This window comes from Lonchura striata, chromosome 3 (assembly GCF_046129695.1).
Source record: "Lonchura striata isolate bLonStr1 chromosome 3, bLonStr1.mat, whole genome shotgun sequence".
In the NCBI taxonomy this organism is placed as follows: domain Eukaryota; kingdom Metazoa; phylum Chordata; class Aves; order Passeriformes; family Estrildidae; genus Lonchura; species Lonchura striata.
This window is the reverse complement of record NC_134605.1, coordinates 61,485,092-61,502,668: the sequence shown is the minus strand read 5'-3', so window position 1 is coordinate 61,502,668 and position 17,577 is coordinate 61,485,092. Positions and strand designations below refer to the sequence as shown.

The window sequence follows — 17,577 nt, the reverse complement described above, 5'->3', positions numbered from 1 at the left end:
CAGTCCAGACATTTTAAGACAGGACACAAGCATCAAAACATATACAGAGGAGGAGCTGGGCAAACAGCAGAGCAGTCAGAAGTGTGCTTATTGCATGGGTTTCAGAAAGGAAACTGCTTAGTAGTGCCTAAGGACTGAAGTCAGCTAGAAAAGCCAAATGCTCTGTCAGGAGTCTTCATACCAGAGAGGAGATTTTGTGATTACTTCTGAATGATACAACGTGTTGAGAGAAAACCAAGCAGACATTTTGGTTAGGAGTGCATGTAATATATATGCACATAAAACATTTGTAAAGTATTTTTTAAATCAACAAATTAGTGTCTCAGACTGTCATGTTATTACAATTGTGCTGTACCTACAAACAGGGTAAGAAGCTACATTTACATTTGAAAATTTCAAATACAAATTACATTTGTACATCTGAAAATATATTTACATTTTATAAAGTTATGAAAAATATGATGCACCACTTGGCAATGTGTCTTTTGAAATAAGCTGGAAGAGCCCATTAATTTGAAGTTGTTAGCATAATGGTTTATGCCATTAGGTATCAAATCTCTTTTTGTAATTACAGAAGAGATCACAACCAACAAATAACGAAGTTGTGTTTAGGTGCTCAGGAAAACAAATTAGTTTAATCTACAATCCACAAACATTTGAGAGCCATATGTTACTGTTGCCTTTGTTATTTTTGAAAGCTGCTGTGATTTATTACTCTAAACATATAGCGACAAATTGAAAACATGGATTAAAATGTCTCCTACTTGACCTTTTCAGAGCTATTCCATGAATATAAATATTTATTTTATGGATTCAACAGTTGCTGATCAAGTAATATATTTTGAAAAGTATTCTTTGAATTATTATTCCACCATTCAAATTACATAGTTCCACAATAAATTTTGTAGGCATTTTATGCTAACAGGCATATAAACCATTGCATAACCCCCATGAACTCACACTGCATGAGTGGTTGTAGAGGCATATGATTGTGTATATAACATGGTGATCTTTGCACTGTAACAACACAAGAAATCCTCTCTGACATCAACTCTTCACCTGAAAAAAATCTTAACTTCTATTTATTAATTCAGAGATGAGAAATCAGTCAGCTATTGTGAATAAAATAGGAATGCATGACAGCAAAACCAAAACAAGCAGTTTCCACTTTCCCTTGGATTTTTACTCCTGTTCACATTTGTAACACTTTCATTATTAGCCTTGCCCTTATTTCTCTCAAGCACTGCAATCTCAGTAAGGACCTGAGCTGTCTTCATTTGGCACATAGCAACAAAAAAGACAGTGCCAAGCTGCAGTGATTGAAGACAACTAATAGAAGAAGCATATTTTCCCAATGCAGTTACTAAATTCTGGTGTGGATTACGGATATTCCCCCATCTGTGCCTCTTCTGGCTGAGCCATGGAGGGAGAAAAGATTACTTAATTGCTTTTCAGTGTGCATGTCTGCTGTAGGATCAAGCACACAACCAGTGAGCCCTTGCACTTGTGCAAAGAATTCCTGAGGTTATCAGAATTTTTTACTCCTTGTCCTGCAAGGCAGTGTAAACAGTCTGGTGTCTCTATTCTGGTTAGTATTATACTACTCATTACAAAACTACTCTAAATTCCCATTTATAGTAACTACACTGGTTTACCAGTGAATAAGAACACCTTGTGGAAGTTCTTGTTTCAGCTGCCCTAGAAAAGGGATTTCTAGAAAACCTTTCTTTTTTAAATTTGAGTGCAAGTTTTACTTATCTTGTGTTTTCTTCGTCCTCAATGAGTTGTGACCTGCACAGAATACACCATCTCACTCTGTTACACCCACAAAATTGGGGCCTCCAATATGCAATTTACAGATTTAGCCCACAAAGTGTCTTCCAAATGACATTTATCCAAAATGCTTTTCCAAATGCTTTTGGTCTCAGCATGCTTTGATAACCACCTTGGCTGCTTTTGCTTGTTCTGTCTCTGGTCTTGTTTATAAAGATATTGTGCAGTAAGTTAGGAAATGAATTTACAGCTCCTTGCCACTAACTCTTCTGTAAACACCCCTACAGCACACTGTATTGCCTTGGTTTGAGGCAACTTAATCTCCTCTCAGTGCCACGTGAAATATCTAATACTTTCTGCAAACGGAGTAACCACAAAAGAGGGCTTGCAGGAAACCAAATTAGCTGTAAATTCACAGCTGAACACACCACTTTCTGTAGAAAAGCAATCTATTTCAGTTATTTTTTTGCAACTAGGTCGTGGTGATGATATACCAGCATGCCTGAGAAGAAGTTTCATTTGCTCTTCCTGCTTTCACTTTCACTGTCATGACTGTAGAGCTGGTGTCTAGTCAGTGAGAGAATCTTATTATAGTAACATCTAAATGTGACACAGAGCAAGGATTAAACTGCTATCCAACTTGTAAATGCATAAGCAGGCTCCCTGGAAACAGGATTCAGACTGATATTTTCGTTTTCAAACCTGTATTTTTCTCTATCTGAGCAGTCAATAGAGCATCTTCCTTTCTAAGTAAGATCCAATTATAATGAGAGCTTGGATTGACAGGAAACATTATTATAACTGAATGAGCTGTCAAATCCATGATTAATAAGGGTTTTCATTTAGGTTCAACAATAGCAGCATTAGACTGCTGCCATATTATTATTCAATAACTCAGAGCATTCATAAGAAGGTTTATTTTCCGTTTCAGAGGGTAGACCAAGATGTTCCACATTCAGCTATTCGTATGGGCAGAAGTGGTTTCAATATTTCATGAGATGATTTTATCTCTATTTTTTTCTGAAGATGCAAACTAATGAAAAACCCTATGCAAAATCTAAGCCTGATGTTTGAGGATTTTCTGTTTTCCTTCTAGCTCCCATGTTTTTGCATCCATATTCCTACTGCTTGAACCATGAGAACAGAGAGGGAATATGAATAGTGTAGGAGGAGTGTTCACACCATCAAATGTTGATGATACAGAGTAAAAGTAGGAGGCAAACCAAGACCTCTCTGGTCTGTGTGCTCAGCGAGGTGCAAAGAACAGATAAAGAACAGATATTTCACATTAACCACTATGTATGTATGCATTCAACTGTCTCAGAGCAGATTTTTTTTATATATATCACTGATTTTCACTTTTATATGAGAGACAATGAGGGCAAGATCATTATGAATTAAGATATTCACAAGGGCAAAAGAACATTTTTAGAAAGAGAAGTGCTCACCCTCAGCCTTCTTGTAGCAGAAATGAAATTCCCTCCATCCTACATAAATTCTGCTTTCCCATCCCATTTCACAGTTTGATAGAATGTAACTGGATATTCTGTTTTTCTGTTTCACTAGTTCTCAATTTCACCTTCAAAGCTTAGCTCCTTAATCCGCTCTTCCACCCAAATCGAGGTGCTGCTCCATCATGGCAAGTAGTATAAATGATGTGTCAGGTTGACTTCAAAAAATAACCTTTTAGCCCAGCATTTATTTATACATCATCAGTTATGTCTGACTACTTTTTATACACCTATGATTTATCAATATAAAATACAGATATATAGAGAGAGCTAGCTAGCTAGATGTTATCTGTGCTGTAGCTGTGTCTTTCCTCATTTTCTTCCCTTGCTGACACCTTTCGTACTTGCACAAACTAACCTTTAACATGCAACTCTTAGTTTAATGTTATCATCTGCCAAAGTCCCACAAGATGGAGAAATTTATGGAGATATTATAAGAAACATCTGACTTTCCATTGGTAACTCTCTTTGTCTGGAAACTAGCTGCTACCTTCTGTAAGCCAACTGGTGAAGACAAGGATAAAGACACTAAGTATACCACAGCAGATGCAGAAGACAAACACAAAGACCTGTGTCTAATGTTAGAATAAACTATGAAGTGGTTAACAAAAGACAGATCCCTCAAAGGTGTTAGTGACCCTCAGGGTTAACACCTTGCTATGGTATAAGTTCTTAAATAAGTTATTCTTTCTTGTTTCTTCCTCTTTCATATACGCACACTTCAGAATCCATCTGTCCTAGACAACTGTCATTTGTTTTTTTTCACCTCTTTTGTAGATTAACTTCCAGCTAAAATCTTTAAATAAGCCTAAAATGTACTAATCTCCAGAAATTCCACTATTGATATTATTTTTATGATAATACTGTTGTTGCTATTGCAGTAGCCAATTCATAAAATACTGCATACATAGAAAAATCATTCTTGTCTATACAAATATCCAAGATGTGAAAATGAAGCATTGTGTCCCATTTCACAGGCAGAGGAGACAGCTATATGAACAAGTTGCCACCTAGTAAATGAGCATGGATTTACAGCTCATTTAATACTCCATGGCAACTGTCTGTGTGGTTACTGCTCCAGAGTAAATGTGAGGTAGCTCTGACCCTTACTGAAAGTGAGGCAATGTATCTTGCATTTACCTGAGCTTTAAGCATCCATATAAAGTAACTAATGAGCTGTAAATCCACAATCCCTCTTCACACCTGCCAGTTTCTTCATGTACCTGGAGGCAATGGCATTTTTGTGATTTGCCTGTGGTCACTGAAGCAGCATTTACAGAAGTGGCTATGTAAGCCAGACTTACTGATATCCTGTGAACTCCTCTCCTCACACAGCCAGAATTTTCTTGTAGAGCTACTGTTCAATTGCTTGGCACATTTCCCTTCAAATGACAGTAATTCACAAGCAAACTCAACCATTTTTTCCTTATTAATACTGCAGAACATGCATTTACCACTTACGCAAAACAGATGGATCCCTAAAACTAGCATCCAGATATGGTTTCTTCATTTCACACATAAAATATGATATACTTTTTCAAAGACTCTTAAATTTAAAGTTTAAATTTAAAGTTTGGGAATAGCTTTATCCTAGTTTATTAATCAAATCTCAACTCTAGGTAATTGAGAGTCCAAACTAAAGCGGGGTCCAAGTAGATTTCATCACCAGTGTTTTTCATCACCAGTGTTTTTCATCAGGATGGTCCATAACATGCCACAAACTAACAAAGAGCTTTCTTAATTTTTTTTTTTTTTTTTTTTTCCCAGTGGCTCCTATTAAGTGACCCTCTACTTAGACCCCTTCACACTAGTTCAGGTGGACCATTGATACCAGCCACTGCCTACAGTCATTGCAAGCCTGGGATCACTGCTCTGTTTTTTCAGTGGCATTACAGGAATCAAAACAGACTTGAATACCCTGTGCATTTTTACTGCTCTTGTTATTCTGTATCAAAAAAAAGAAAAAAGGAAAAAGAAAAAATCTTAACCACTATGTCACAACATACTGCCACAACATCTATTTACTAGTAAAATTGTTCTGCGTTCTGAGGCAAAACAAGACCAAAATATTGTTAAATACCTTGAAAAATTCAGTGTAAAACATAAATCTCTACACATAAAGAAAAAAATTAATTTTTGTGGTATAGACAATAAATACATTAATTTTTAGCCCTTAAAAACTCCCTCATCATACTTTTTTTGTGCCATGTCTATGGACTAACATATTCAAAAAATAAAGAAGGAAATCCCAGGGCTTGGACAGTCATTACAAATTTTAGTGGATTTGATTAGTCTCTCCACAGCACTCTCTGTGTCTCAATAATCACTCAATTCCTCTCTGCAAGGACTCTCTGGAAAATGTGAACCATGTCTACAGGTGTTTTAGGATGTGACCCTGCTGTCACATTGACAGCAGCTTTCTCATTTCTTGTCATGGGGCATATATTTCAAAGCATAATCCCAACCTTCTGGGATGCTTTCATTACCAGAATGTTCAGCTGACAGTACTTCCAAATCTTGAATTTCATGAAAGAATGCATAATGTGAATGGGCAGTGTCAGTGCTGTCCCTTACACTGACCACATACAACACTTAAGTGACTTCAGTGAAGCTCCTTTGTCGCTGTGGGACACGTGAAAGCACAACGCGGACCACCTGCTGCTTGCAAGGTAAAAAAGGGACGTTTATTATCTGACTCTGTCTTTTATACCTTCCCAAGGGTGACATTGGATTGGAGAGTGAATGGGCCACCTCTCCAAAGACATTGGACAAACCACCAGTACATCAAGTGTTCTCCACCCCCATAAAAGAATGTAAACAATACGTTGTTTACAGAAATTGTGTGGGAAAGTTCTCCAAAGGAATGTAAACTCAGAAGGCTTTAGGAAGTCTTAAGAATCAGGGTGACACTCCTTCTTCTTCTTTTTTTTTTCCCTATAGTTTTTTAGCAGTGGTTATATCAACACTAGCTGGTTACACAGTGCCTGGAAAACATCACTGGACTTAATTTCAACCTGTGCCAACTATCTCTTTCCAAACACTTCCCAGTCCTAATCTGGTGGTCAGAGCACCCAAAGCCCATTCCCACAAATAAGGAGTGCAGAGGGTTACTAGCAGGGACAGCAGCCACCTCAGGCCAGCTGGCCTTCAGAGCCCAGAAAAGTTCCTGAAGGTGTTTGAGCAGGGATAGAGGCAGAAAGCCTGGGGTTGCCCAGAGCTCTGGCAGCTGGCTCTGTGGCATCCTGGGGAGCTGCCTGGCTGCTCACTGCCACTGCTGCAGATGGACATTGCAGGAGTATGGGAACTGCACTTCCTGCTGGAAATTTGCTGGGCTTTGGATAATCTCTGGCCATTTTAAACTGGAAAACTCTTTAGAGATTTCCAAACAGAAGTCCAAATCACAGTCCATAACAGCTAGTGCATCAGCAGCTAGCTATCCACAAACTTAATTTTCCAATTTTCTTAATGTGAGGAGTAGGGCAAACAATAAAATGCAGCCTGCAGATCAGCTTTGTGTGAAGTCAGGCTTCTTGGAACCGCAGTTGAAAAAAAAGACATTTCTGTGCCCCTACTCCAAAAATTCTATTTTTGGAGAGATATTCTGCTGCAGTGGTTCCTTGAATTTTAGATTTATTCTTCTACTTTTTTTGTCCTGCTTCATAATTATGCATAATGATATTATTTTGTTATGCTGTGTATTTTTTTATGTTATGTGCTTTCTGTGAGACAGGAAAAAAATGTGCCAGCCAGTTCTTTCCTTGCTGACATCAATGGCTTTTGGCTCACACACTCTGTTCAGGATTTTCCTTCTTATCAAGGGTTCCATATTTTCATGTGGTTCAATTTTTTATTTCTTCTGGGCATCCTCTTTATTTTTATATTTCTTTTCTCTTTGTTCTCCAAGTAATTCATTTTTAGCTCTAAATTAAGCAATTTGCTTTTAACCAGTTGGCATTTTCATCAGTCAGCATATCCAAATGTTCATCTGTACCTTCCTTAATTCCATGTACTATATCAGCATTTCCTGTATCACTAATGCCTTTCTTCAATGAGACTTACACCTCAGATTGCCCTGCTGTTTCTTCAGGCAATTATATTCTGCCTGTTATATTCTGGCAGGCACACTGATATCTTCCCCACTGTATTTTAGTTTTGAGACTAACATCAAACCATAGTAAATGCCTACTGTGGACTTGACGATTCTCTGTGGAAATGTTAATTTTTTTTAACATTAAAGTATTTTTTAAAAAGAAAAGAGAGTACTGAGAATATCAGGAAAACTCCAGTCCTTCACTAGCTTGGGCCTTAGGGTTTCCAGTTCTTCTAACCCATTTCCAGTTGGTTCATTCAGAGTCGATAGGGTACCCAAAAGTCCTAGTCTCCAGCCAGCATTGCTTTGTTTCTTTTGTGGAAAACCCCAGGATGTGATGTGGGATGGCGCATGTGTAGACTTCAGCCCAGGATGTGGATAGGCTTTCCAGAAAATGGTCACAGGTCCCCAGACCCAAACACAGCTATAAGGATCTTTGCAACAGAGCATCAACATAAAATCCTTCAGCTTGGACTGCCCAGCCAACAAGAAAATCAAACTGCTTTGTGGGAGCCCCTGGCCTGGTTCAGGGGTCCCATGTGGTGGTAAAGTCTCTCCTCCGTGCTTCCAAAGAAAGACTCTGCAGCCTCTTGCTGTTCGGTCTCAAGACAGTTTATTGCTAGTTATCTAAAAGATTGTCTTCGCAGGCTGTGACTGTTTGGTCAGCAGCTCAGGCAGAGGCACACACACACTCCTGACATCCTCTCTGTCTGCTGTCTTCTCTCTCCCCATGCAGGCTGCTGCTATCTTTTATATGATATATTATGTGTCCCATGTTTACAATTTTTCTCCAATACCTACTACCTATATTACAAGGTGCTTTTCTACTCTAAACCAATCCACAAGTCACCAAGAACATGGAGGTAAGGAAGAAGAAGGAGGAGGAACAGGATCAGCCCACTTTCCTCCATCTTAAAGCTTCTGACCCCCATGTACAAAGTAAAAAACCCCCTGTACAGGTACTAAAACCCCCCGTACAATACTAAAAATTTTTCCCCTCTACTTTGTAACTGCTTCTACTGTACTATCTAACCCTTTCTAAATGCTTGCTCCACCTTCAAAGTTGGTAACTCATTCTATGGCTCAAACTCAAAATCACAGCTGTTTCCAGCTGCTTGCCAGAGTCTAAAATGCTTCTGACCAAGGCCTGAAACCTCCAAAAATGTCTGAGGGACATTTTGAGTTCCAACACTGCTTGACACTTATCAGCACCTACACACTGCTTTCCCCTAAGATCCTAGCAGGAGGCAATCCTGTGCTGAGGTTTGGAATACATGCTGTTGGGAAAAGCAACAAAAGCCTGTGTGTAACTTGAGATGTCCCTGCAGCTCCCACTCCTTTATGCCTGTGACCTCAGCTCCAGCTCACTGCATGAGAGAAGAGCAAGAAGAGGAGACGTGTTGGGAAGAAGCAAGGAACAGGAAAAGACAAGCCTGTTGAAAGCAGTACAGGTGACTGGGGAACCAATATCATATAGGTTAGGGGTGGGGTGAAGGGCACATGAAAAGTGTAGCATGGGGGGACCCAAAGACATGGGTCTGGGGGAAATCAGACATGTCTGCACAGGATGGTTTTAGGAGGGAAAGGAACCCATGGCACAATGGGGATGTGATTCTTGAAGTGAGAAGCTGCAGCACAAGGACTTGGAGGGAACTGGGGCTTAATTCACCAGGTGAGGCTGTGGTGGGGGTAGGATTTTGAGACACTAGGAAATTGGCCACAATGACAGCATGGGGTGGTCCTCAATTTGTAGAGCTGTACTTCCAGCCTTCACATGCTATTTACAAAGCTACTGGAAAATGATGGGAGGAAACAATCGATAGGATGAGGGAGAAAGAGAGGGTGGAAGGTGAAATTCCAGGGAGTGGGAAACATCCTCCTCTGTGGAGACAGGAAAAAGAGAGGAAGAAGAAGCACAGGTGCAGCATCAGCAACCACAATGATGCACCTGTCAGAGAGAAACCCTCCTCCTTATGTTTGCATATGCTCATTTCTGCATCCACTAATGAACCTCTTTTTTCTTCCTAATTTCTAGAGCCAAAAAATTGTTAATGCCTGAAGTCTGTTCTTACCTATTCTTTCCTGGCTGTCCAGTGTGCATTTTCTAATATGCTTTTGTTTAGGAAGGTTAGTTTCTTGCTATACAGCAGAAACATTTGTGTAAAATCTACTCTATACAGGAACCAAAAATGTGAAAAATGCTCTGGAAGCAGAAAAGAAATAGTTATGAGGAAGGAAAGGAGACATTACAGGAAAATTCATTTGCTGATAAATGTAGCTTATGTCTTATCAACTTAATTCCAGATAAGTCTTCATTTTGCTGTGAAGACAGATGCGATAAATATGTTAATGGCAGATTTCGATAGCTCAGTTTGTAGAACTGCAAAGCCAGATGGAAGTGATAATTTTTCTTTCATTTTAATTCTGAAATAAAAAGCAAGAAAGCAAGAAAGTTCTCGGTATCTTAGCACTGTAATGACTTTTGAAAGGATAATGGACCTTAGCACAAAATGACGATTAACTATCATGCCCTGATGCTCCTATTTTATTAAATTCCAGTTTCCTTGGCTGGAATTCTCTCAACTTTCTTGCCAGAGATGAGCAGATGACTGCTTGTGACTGACTTTTCCAGTTCCACATTCATAAAGTTATTTAGCAGTAATCCTGCTGGTGGATATTTTACTGATTCTACTGTTGCTCAGGTTAGATGCATGACTAAACAGACCATTGATAATAGCATTGGATGGAGCTAACCTCTCTTACTCCTTATCAGGAGTGAAATACTGTCTTTTTTGTCCTTTAAACAGTGCCCTTATGGTCTTAGGAGTACAAGGCTAAATTGTGGCTTTCCATGCATTGATTAAGATTGCATTTAGCAATATTTGGTGTGAACCCTTTGTTTCAATTTAATACAAAAACATTGAGGAGTATAGATTAACACCGTCTTAAATGTGTAGGATATTTACTGCTTGAATTGATAGGCAAAAAGATATCTAGAACATTTTTGCTGCTTGAATACTCTTGAAGGGGAGGAAAGAGTAAGTTTCCAAGCAGGTGAAAAAGGAAATTTTAGAAAACTATTTTCAAGGAAGCTACTAAGTGAAAACTTCTTTTGTCATATTTTCAGCAATGTTTCTAATGTGTGGAAAAACAGACACATCTGAGTTGTTCTCTTTATATGAATTTTCATTTCAAGAAAGTAAGGTCCTGACTGAGTACTCCCACAGCAACTTCTTTCCGGGAGCCATTTGGCAAAAGGGTGAGATGCTCCATTGTCAAATCAGTAGCATTAACTTTTAGGATTTTATTGGCTCATTCTTGCTTTCTAGATAAGCTCACAAACCAGGAACTGAATGACCAATCCTACATGTCAGTTAAAACCCCCTCTGAAATTCATTCCAATGATTCTAGCAAAGAGAATGTAGATGTCTGGTGAATTTTATAACACATTTCATCATGAGACAAAGGATACAATTTGTTATGTCACTCCTTATGTCATTCCTATGTCAGCTGGGGGTGCTTGTGGGTGGATGTATTAGTTATTGGATAAATACCTGCTATAGGCTAGTAATATCAGGTAGACATCTGCTGTATGAAGTATAAGATTATTTTCATCAGTCAATAGAAGGTGTTTTTTTTTTTTTCATTTGTTTAGTTTACATGCATTTTCTTGGGGTTTGTCTTTTTAAATTCAATTAGCAAGTAATACAAAATTGTTAATATATGTGGTCTGGATGTTTCTTACACAAGAAAAAGGAGAGGAGAGGAGAGGAGAGGAGAGGAGAGGAGAGGAGAGGAGAGGAGAGGAGAGGAGAGGAGAGGAGAGGAGAGGAGAGGAGAGGAGAGGAGAGGAGAGGAGAGGAGAGGAGAGGAGAGGAGAGGAGAGGAGAGGAGAGGAGAGGAGAGGAGAGGAGAGGAGAGGAGAGGAGAGGAGAGGAGAGGAGAGGAGAGGAGAGGAGAGGAGAGGAGAGGAGAGGAGAGGAGAGGAGAGGAGAGGAGAGGAGAGGAGAGGAGAGGAGAGGAGAGGAGAGGAGAGGAGAGGAGAGGAGAGGAGAGGAGAGGAGAGGAGAGGAGAGGAGAGGAGAGGAGAGGAGAGGAGAGGAGAGGAGAGGAGAGGAGAGGAGAGACTTTGCTGAACTGTGTAGACATCTATGCCTCTGCAGCGTTGCACCTTGCACACAAGCAGAGGTAGTTCTCATACTTGTCTGAGGTCCAGTCCATGCTGGATGCAAATCTCATAAAATCCAGTGACTCACATGACCAAAAGTATGCAGTGAAGCATGCAGCCCTTCTCTTGGGCCCAGAGTGTCCTTACCAAGGTCAGAGAACAGCAGGAAGAGACAGCTGGAGCCTCTCTGCCCTCACAGCTTTGCTGCAAGCTGAGGTGATCAGAGCACAAGTTGTAGCCAAAGATGACCCACACTTGCAGATAATCCTCAGGCACTGGCAAAAACCAGGCCAATTTCTTCTGTGGAGCCATGCAGCAGCAGCATTTTATCCTGTAGCTCCAAACCAAGCAGAGCTTCCTAACTGATGTGCAAAGAAACCATTCACCACTCTCCGGCAAGCAGCCAGAACTCCCCCAGCACCAGGCAGGGAGCTGCCTGCAGGAGAGGTGTGGCAACTCATGCAGTACTAAAGGTTATCCCAGGCTGCCACCTTGTCAGGCTTAAATTCAGCTCATTAGGATGCTCATCTGTTATTTATGCAAATAAGCCTATGCACCGTCACAAAATATGCAAAGATGGGTATTTATCAGTTTGGCACAGTTTCTGACTCTCTGAACCCTCAAACATTCCTGATACATTTAGAAAGAAAACAATCTCCCCCAATGCTGCAGAGGGGCCAAGGCAGGGCCTAGGTACCACCATCCACATCTTCTCAGAGGACTCATGGTGTTCAGTATAGAAAAGATAATGCATTCTGTGTGACTTTAAACATGGTATGTTACAGCTCAGGATGCTTAATCTAGTGAATGAAGGATCTTTACTTGTTTCACCTTTCCGGGGGAGGAGATTTACAATATGCATAACTCCAAGCATTCTGACTGCAGTTTATTATTTATTTATAACTGGCACCTGCCCCACAAAAAATTAAAAAGGATCTTCTGAAACAGTGTTTAAATTATCTATTTTGTCTGGACAGCTGCAGTCTAAGGTTACTCTCACTCATGAATGTGAAAAAGAACCTCAGCTCATCCCTCCTCTACCCTTACCCCTCTCTTCTCACTTTAGGGAAATATTATCTTCTGTATGAGCCTGATTTGGAGTCAGCATCCACCTGCTTTTCTGCACACACAGCCCCAGTAACTGCAGGAAGTTTAAATCCTCCTGACAAGGGTACAGATTGACCAGAAACACAGCTTTAGGGAATTTTCCCCCAGTTTTTTACCCCTGGCCAGTTCCAGGGTGATTGACTGTTAACTCCATGGACAAGTTTCTCATGTATCCTTCCTTGTACAACTGGATATCTTATTTAAGCTGCTCAATTTTCATTGTAAAAATTAGAAGAAAAGACATTTCTGTAGTAAAGGCAGGAGAAAATGACACATCTTTATTTGGTAGTACCCACATCTTAGGGAGCCACCTTATCCTTTCAGTTCTCCTATAGACTGTTGTAACCATCTCCCAGGATCTATGTGGAGCTCTGGATGTGCACATGGTCTTGGAATTAGGGAATGAGAGAAGGAACACCTCCAAAACTCACAAACACTGCCCTTTCAGAGTGGCTACAATTCAACTTCAGTGTCATACCAACACACTAAAAAAGAACTTCCTCTGAATCTCCCAAAATATAATGAGTTACATTGTATTTAAAGCACAGCAATCACAACACAGGGTGCTCAGTCCACCCTGACATCAGGATGATGATCTCATCAGGAGAGAGAATAGTAAGAGCAAAAGCAGGAAAACTCGTGGGTTCAGATAAAGACAGCTTAATAAATGAAGGAAAGAGGGGGAAAAAGCCCAAAACAGTGATGCAAAAGGCAGTGACTCATCACCTCCTGCAAGCAGACTGCTGCAGTCTCTGAGTTATGGCTGCCTTCCTAGGCAAATCACCCCCTCAATTATTTTTGTTGAATTTGGTATTATGTGTCTTGGAATGTCCCTTTGGTCATCTGGGGCCAGCACCCCCATTGTGTCCTCTCCCAATATCTTGCCTAACCCCAGTGAACTTCCTTGGGGAAACCTGGGAAACAGAGAAGGCTTTGACACTGTGGGTGCATGGCTGTAAAACAGCCAAAAGATTAATGTGTTATCAACCCTGATTAAATCAAAAATAAAAAAAAAAAAAACAAAACAAAACTTTACAGACTGGTGTGAAGAAAATCAACTCCACCTCAGCCAGACCAAACACAAAGATTAATGAACAAATGCATTGTCTTAGTAAGTTAAATATGAAGAAAATTGTCCTGCAAGAGGCATTTCTTTTTTAACATCAAATTCTATTTTAAAAGAACTGCTTAATTTTTTTAAAAAACTTCCAAACCTATTTCCCACTTGGGTGAGTGCTAAATAATGAATTCAAAAATTTCAATACAACCTGTCTCTCTGTGACCTTAATTCCACAATTTCCAGCTGAGCAAAATTATCTTTACATCGTGAAAACATATGCTTCCCCTTAATAAGGATTTAAATACAGGCACTTCAAATCTCTCCCTTCACTTTCACAATGGTGCAGTAAAGGATTATCCATGCAAAATTATACAGCCAAGATTTCTGCTGTGAGTCGGCATGGTTCCGTTGTTTTTCATGGATCAATTAACACGCACTGGCGATTTTAGCCATTCCTGTCTGTAATGGCTAATTTGCCCATTACAGGGAGCTGAGAGCCATCTGTGTACATGGCATAGGGATACAACTGTGAAATGAAGACTTTAAACCCACAGAACGTGACCTGTGGTTGTAAGACATTCAAAGACAAGATGGGTTACCTTACCTTTGGAGCCTGTAGTACATCAGACACACCTTGCTTAGGCACTGCAAAAGTAGGTGGTTGTGCTGTTGTTGGCTTTTTGGGAGGCCTGGGTGGTGGATGGAGGGTTAGGTTTTCATATCTTCGCAACATATAGTATTCCTCTTCACTGACCTCTTCCACTGTTGTCCTAGTCACAGGCGGCACAACTGCCTGGACATCTTTGCTGAGCAAATGAACCAACATGTTTAAGCGATACACAGGAATCTCCCAGCTCTCCAACGGACTGCTGGCACTACTGATCAGAAAGTAAGAATCTGTGATTTCTTCTTCAAACTGCACACCAGGCGCAGCAGCCAAGACATCTTTCTCCATGGAAAGGTCCCTCACGGACACTTTGACATTAAAAGGGAAATGGAATTCTTTGCAAATCTCAGAGAGGTGGTACTGTTTCTTGTCATGAATCACTTCCACAAAGCCACCTTCCATGTACATAGGGAGGAGCACTTTTTTATATGAATCACTTAGTATTTGCTCACAAGCTAAAACATCTATGAGTTTCTTTCTTCCCTCATACAGAACTTCACTAGTCTGGCATTGTTGAACTAGAAATTGATCTCCAACTGAAACAGAAAAGAGTTCTTGATGAGGGGAAGTAAAGGCTTTAGTTGCTACAACATGAAGATGTTCTTTTTGACTTCTTGCTATATCTAAATCATAGGCAGTTGGGAATTCCCGAGGTCTTCTCTTGAACTTTCCTTTGTAGCTCATAGGGATTAAATAATGTCTTTTAGAGGAATCACTTCTCATCTCAGAGGCTAGGACTCTTGCTGCCTGGTACTTTTTGTAGATGACAATCTCTTTCCCTGTAGACAATAAGTTATAAGGTTTTTGGTTTCCCGAAGGCCCTTCCATTATCTCAGCAACCATAGGAAATTCTTTGCTTGTTCTCTCAAATAAATCTTCCAAAGAAAATGGCTGAAGGAAAGAGCTAATATCATAACAGTCTGTTACATCCTTGACCTCCACATCCAGATCTGAGAGGATATGAACTATGTCCTTTCGAACTGAAAATAAAAAGAAATATACTGTGTTTTGTTTTCAAACTGACATTGAAATAAAATACATGTCCTGTTTGTCAGATACTAAAAGTACCTCCCCTGAGGTGTATGTGTCCACGTGTAAATGTGCACCACTAACTGGGCCAGCCAAAGACTAATTATTGTAATTTGAGAGCTATGGTTACCAGATATGCATGAGACCACACAAATGAAGGGAGAGAATAAGGTGTGCAGCTGAGCACAAAGTTTAAGAAAAAGAAAAGTCTAGTTCACTTTTTTCCCCACAGCACTTCCATCAGTTGTTTATCTTCTGAAACTCTTGGGTGCAAGTTGTATTTTTGTTCTTTTGCTTCATAGCAATTTAGGGTTTCTCTAGAGGAGTGGGGAAAAAATTTAGTAAATAAATAGCATTTGGATCCATTAACATGTTGTTGCTATGGCCAGACTGGGAGAAATAAGGTAGTTTGATATTTGTAAGAATAATTTAAACATCTGTAATTATTAAGAAATAATATCACTTAATAAAATGGCAAAGCCTTTGTACAACTAAGAGTAAGTTATTTTTGTGAACTAAGACATTTTAATATTATGTTCCTCTCTGGAACTGCTGCATCTTTTTCTGCATCACATGGTTTTATTCACTATCAGAACTGAGCCAGTGAATTTAATAACCTGACAGGGAACAACAGCTCTTTTACCACAAATGAAGTTGCAAAATTTTGAATTAAAATCTTCCAAGAATTAAGCTGACTATGTAATTAAGGCTTGTTTAAGAATTTGGCTCCAAGTCAGTGACACCACAGGTCTCTGACCAAGGCAGTAAAATTTAACAAGCAAATAACATTTAATTACTGTCTTCAATAAGATTTATTCTGCATAGACCTACAGAAAGGGATAGTATATTCTGGATTCATACTTCCTTGCAGCAGGACATATCAATATTTTATACTGAAAAGTTGGTATCAGATTTATTTTATATGACAGAGTTCTGTGACAGTGATTCAGGGTCTGTTTGTTCTGACTCTGCTTTTGTCATATTGACACTTTGAGGTGATAAACATCCTTAACACCACAAGGGAAAGACAACAAAGGAAAATGACTGGTGAAAATGAAACTTTCTATGAGCATTTGTGAGAGTTTCACACACATAACTTGTTCATTATTAATAATAAGTATAGAGGATTCCTGCTCACAGCCTGTGAAAATGTAATCAGTTATCCCAGTTATCAGGAATCTTTTTTTTTATATATAGTGGATAGTAATTCCCATACTTTATCTTGTATCTATTTATAGTTCTCCTAAAAATGGTGAAAATTCATTCTTCATGGTCCACAAGAAAGTAGTTATTCATGTACAATGAAGCCTACTTTTCAAGTTTGTATTAAATAGTTATCTAGGACATATGCAAGGCTTCTTAAATGTTGAGGACACCATAAAACTTAAAATAAAAACAATAAATACAATCCTTACTGGAATAACTGATTGGAAGACAAGGGAATACTAAATATTTCTGAATCTTCTGAAGGTTTTCAGGGGTATTAAATTCTTATTGATTCTGCACATAAATCTAAGTGGATATAGCAAAAAACCTGAGTTAATAGAGCTTCAGGAGATGAGCTAGATCTTTGGATCTAGCTAGAGTTACAGCAAACAGAGTAGTTTATCTTGTGAAGCTATATTTTCGAAACTCATACATTAAATCACATAGCAAGCACAGCTGAATATCTTACAATAAGCATATAACAACTATGGCATATTGTGTTAACACTGTCCACTTTTATTTCTTTCTCTTTTGTACATTTGCTTACATATTTCAACAGAAAAATGCTCAATTCTGAAAATATTTCCTGCTTTATTTCTCCTTGAATGTCATATTTTTGTTAGGATTCAACTTCTACGGAGCTCATTGGTTTACTTGTAGTAAATGCAAAAAGCAGCAAAACTTTCCCAACAGCTAAGCTACTATCCTGCAATCAGAAGCCAGCTGCATCAAGGTTTTGGCGGAAAAACTAGAACAACTAGTGTCATAGATTTTTGGAGTTTTAAAAATAAAAACTCAGAGCACAAACTTTTAAAGACATTGGTTTTCTAATCTTGCTGTTTCCTCAAACCTACAGATTTCAGAAATTGTCCATGATTTTTTTGTGTTTATATTCTGTTGATATTTGTTTCTGCAGCAGAATAAAATAATATTATTTTCTTTTCTCTGACATACTCATTCTGAAAA

At 39.1% G+C, this 17,577-nt stretch overlaps 1 protein-coding gene across 1 annotated transcript in view; it reads right to left on the bottom strand.

Moving 5' to 3' along the window:
* The window catches only part of THEMIS (thymocyte selection associated), a 70,927-nt gene that overhangs the window by 32,380 nt on the left and 20,970 nt on the right, over nucleotides 1-17,577 (bottom strand). The window contains exon 4 of the mRNA XM_077781796.1: nucleotides 14,314-15,356. Coding sequence (XP_077637922.1) covers nucleotides 14,314-15,356 — 1,043 coding nt within the window. The remainder of the gene's footprint in view (nucleotides 1-14,313; nucleotides 15,357-17,577) is intronic.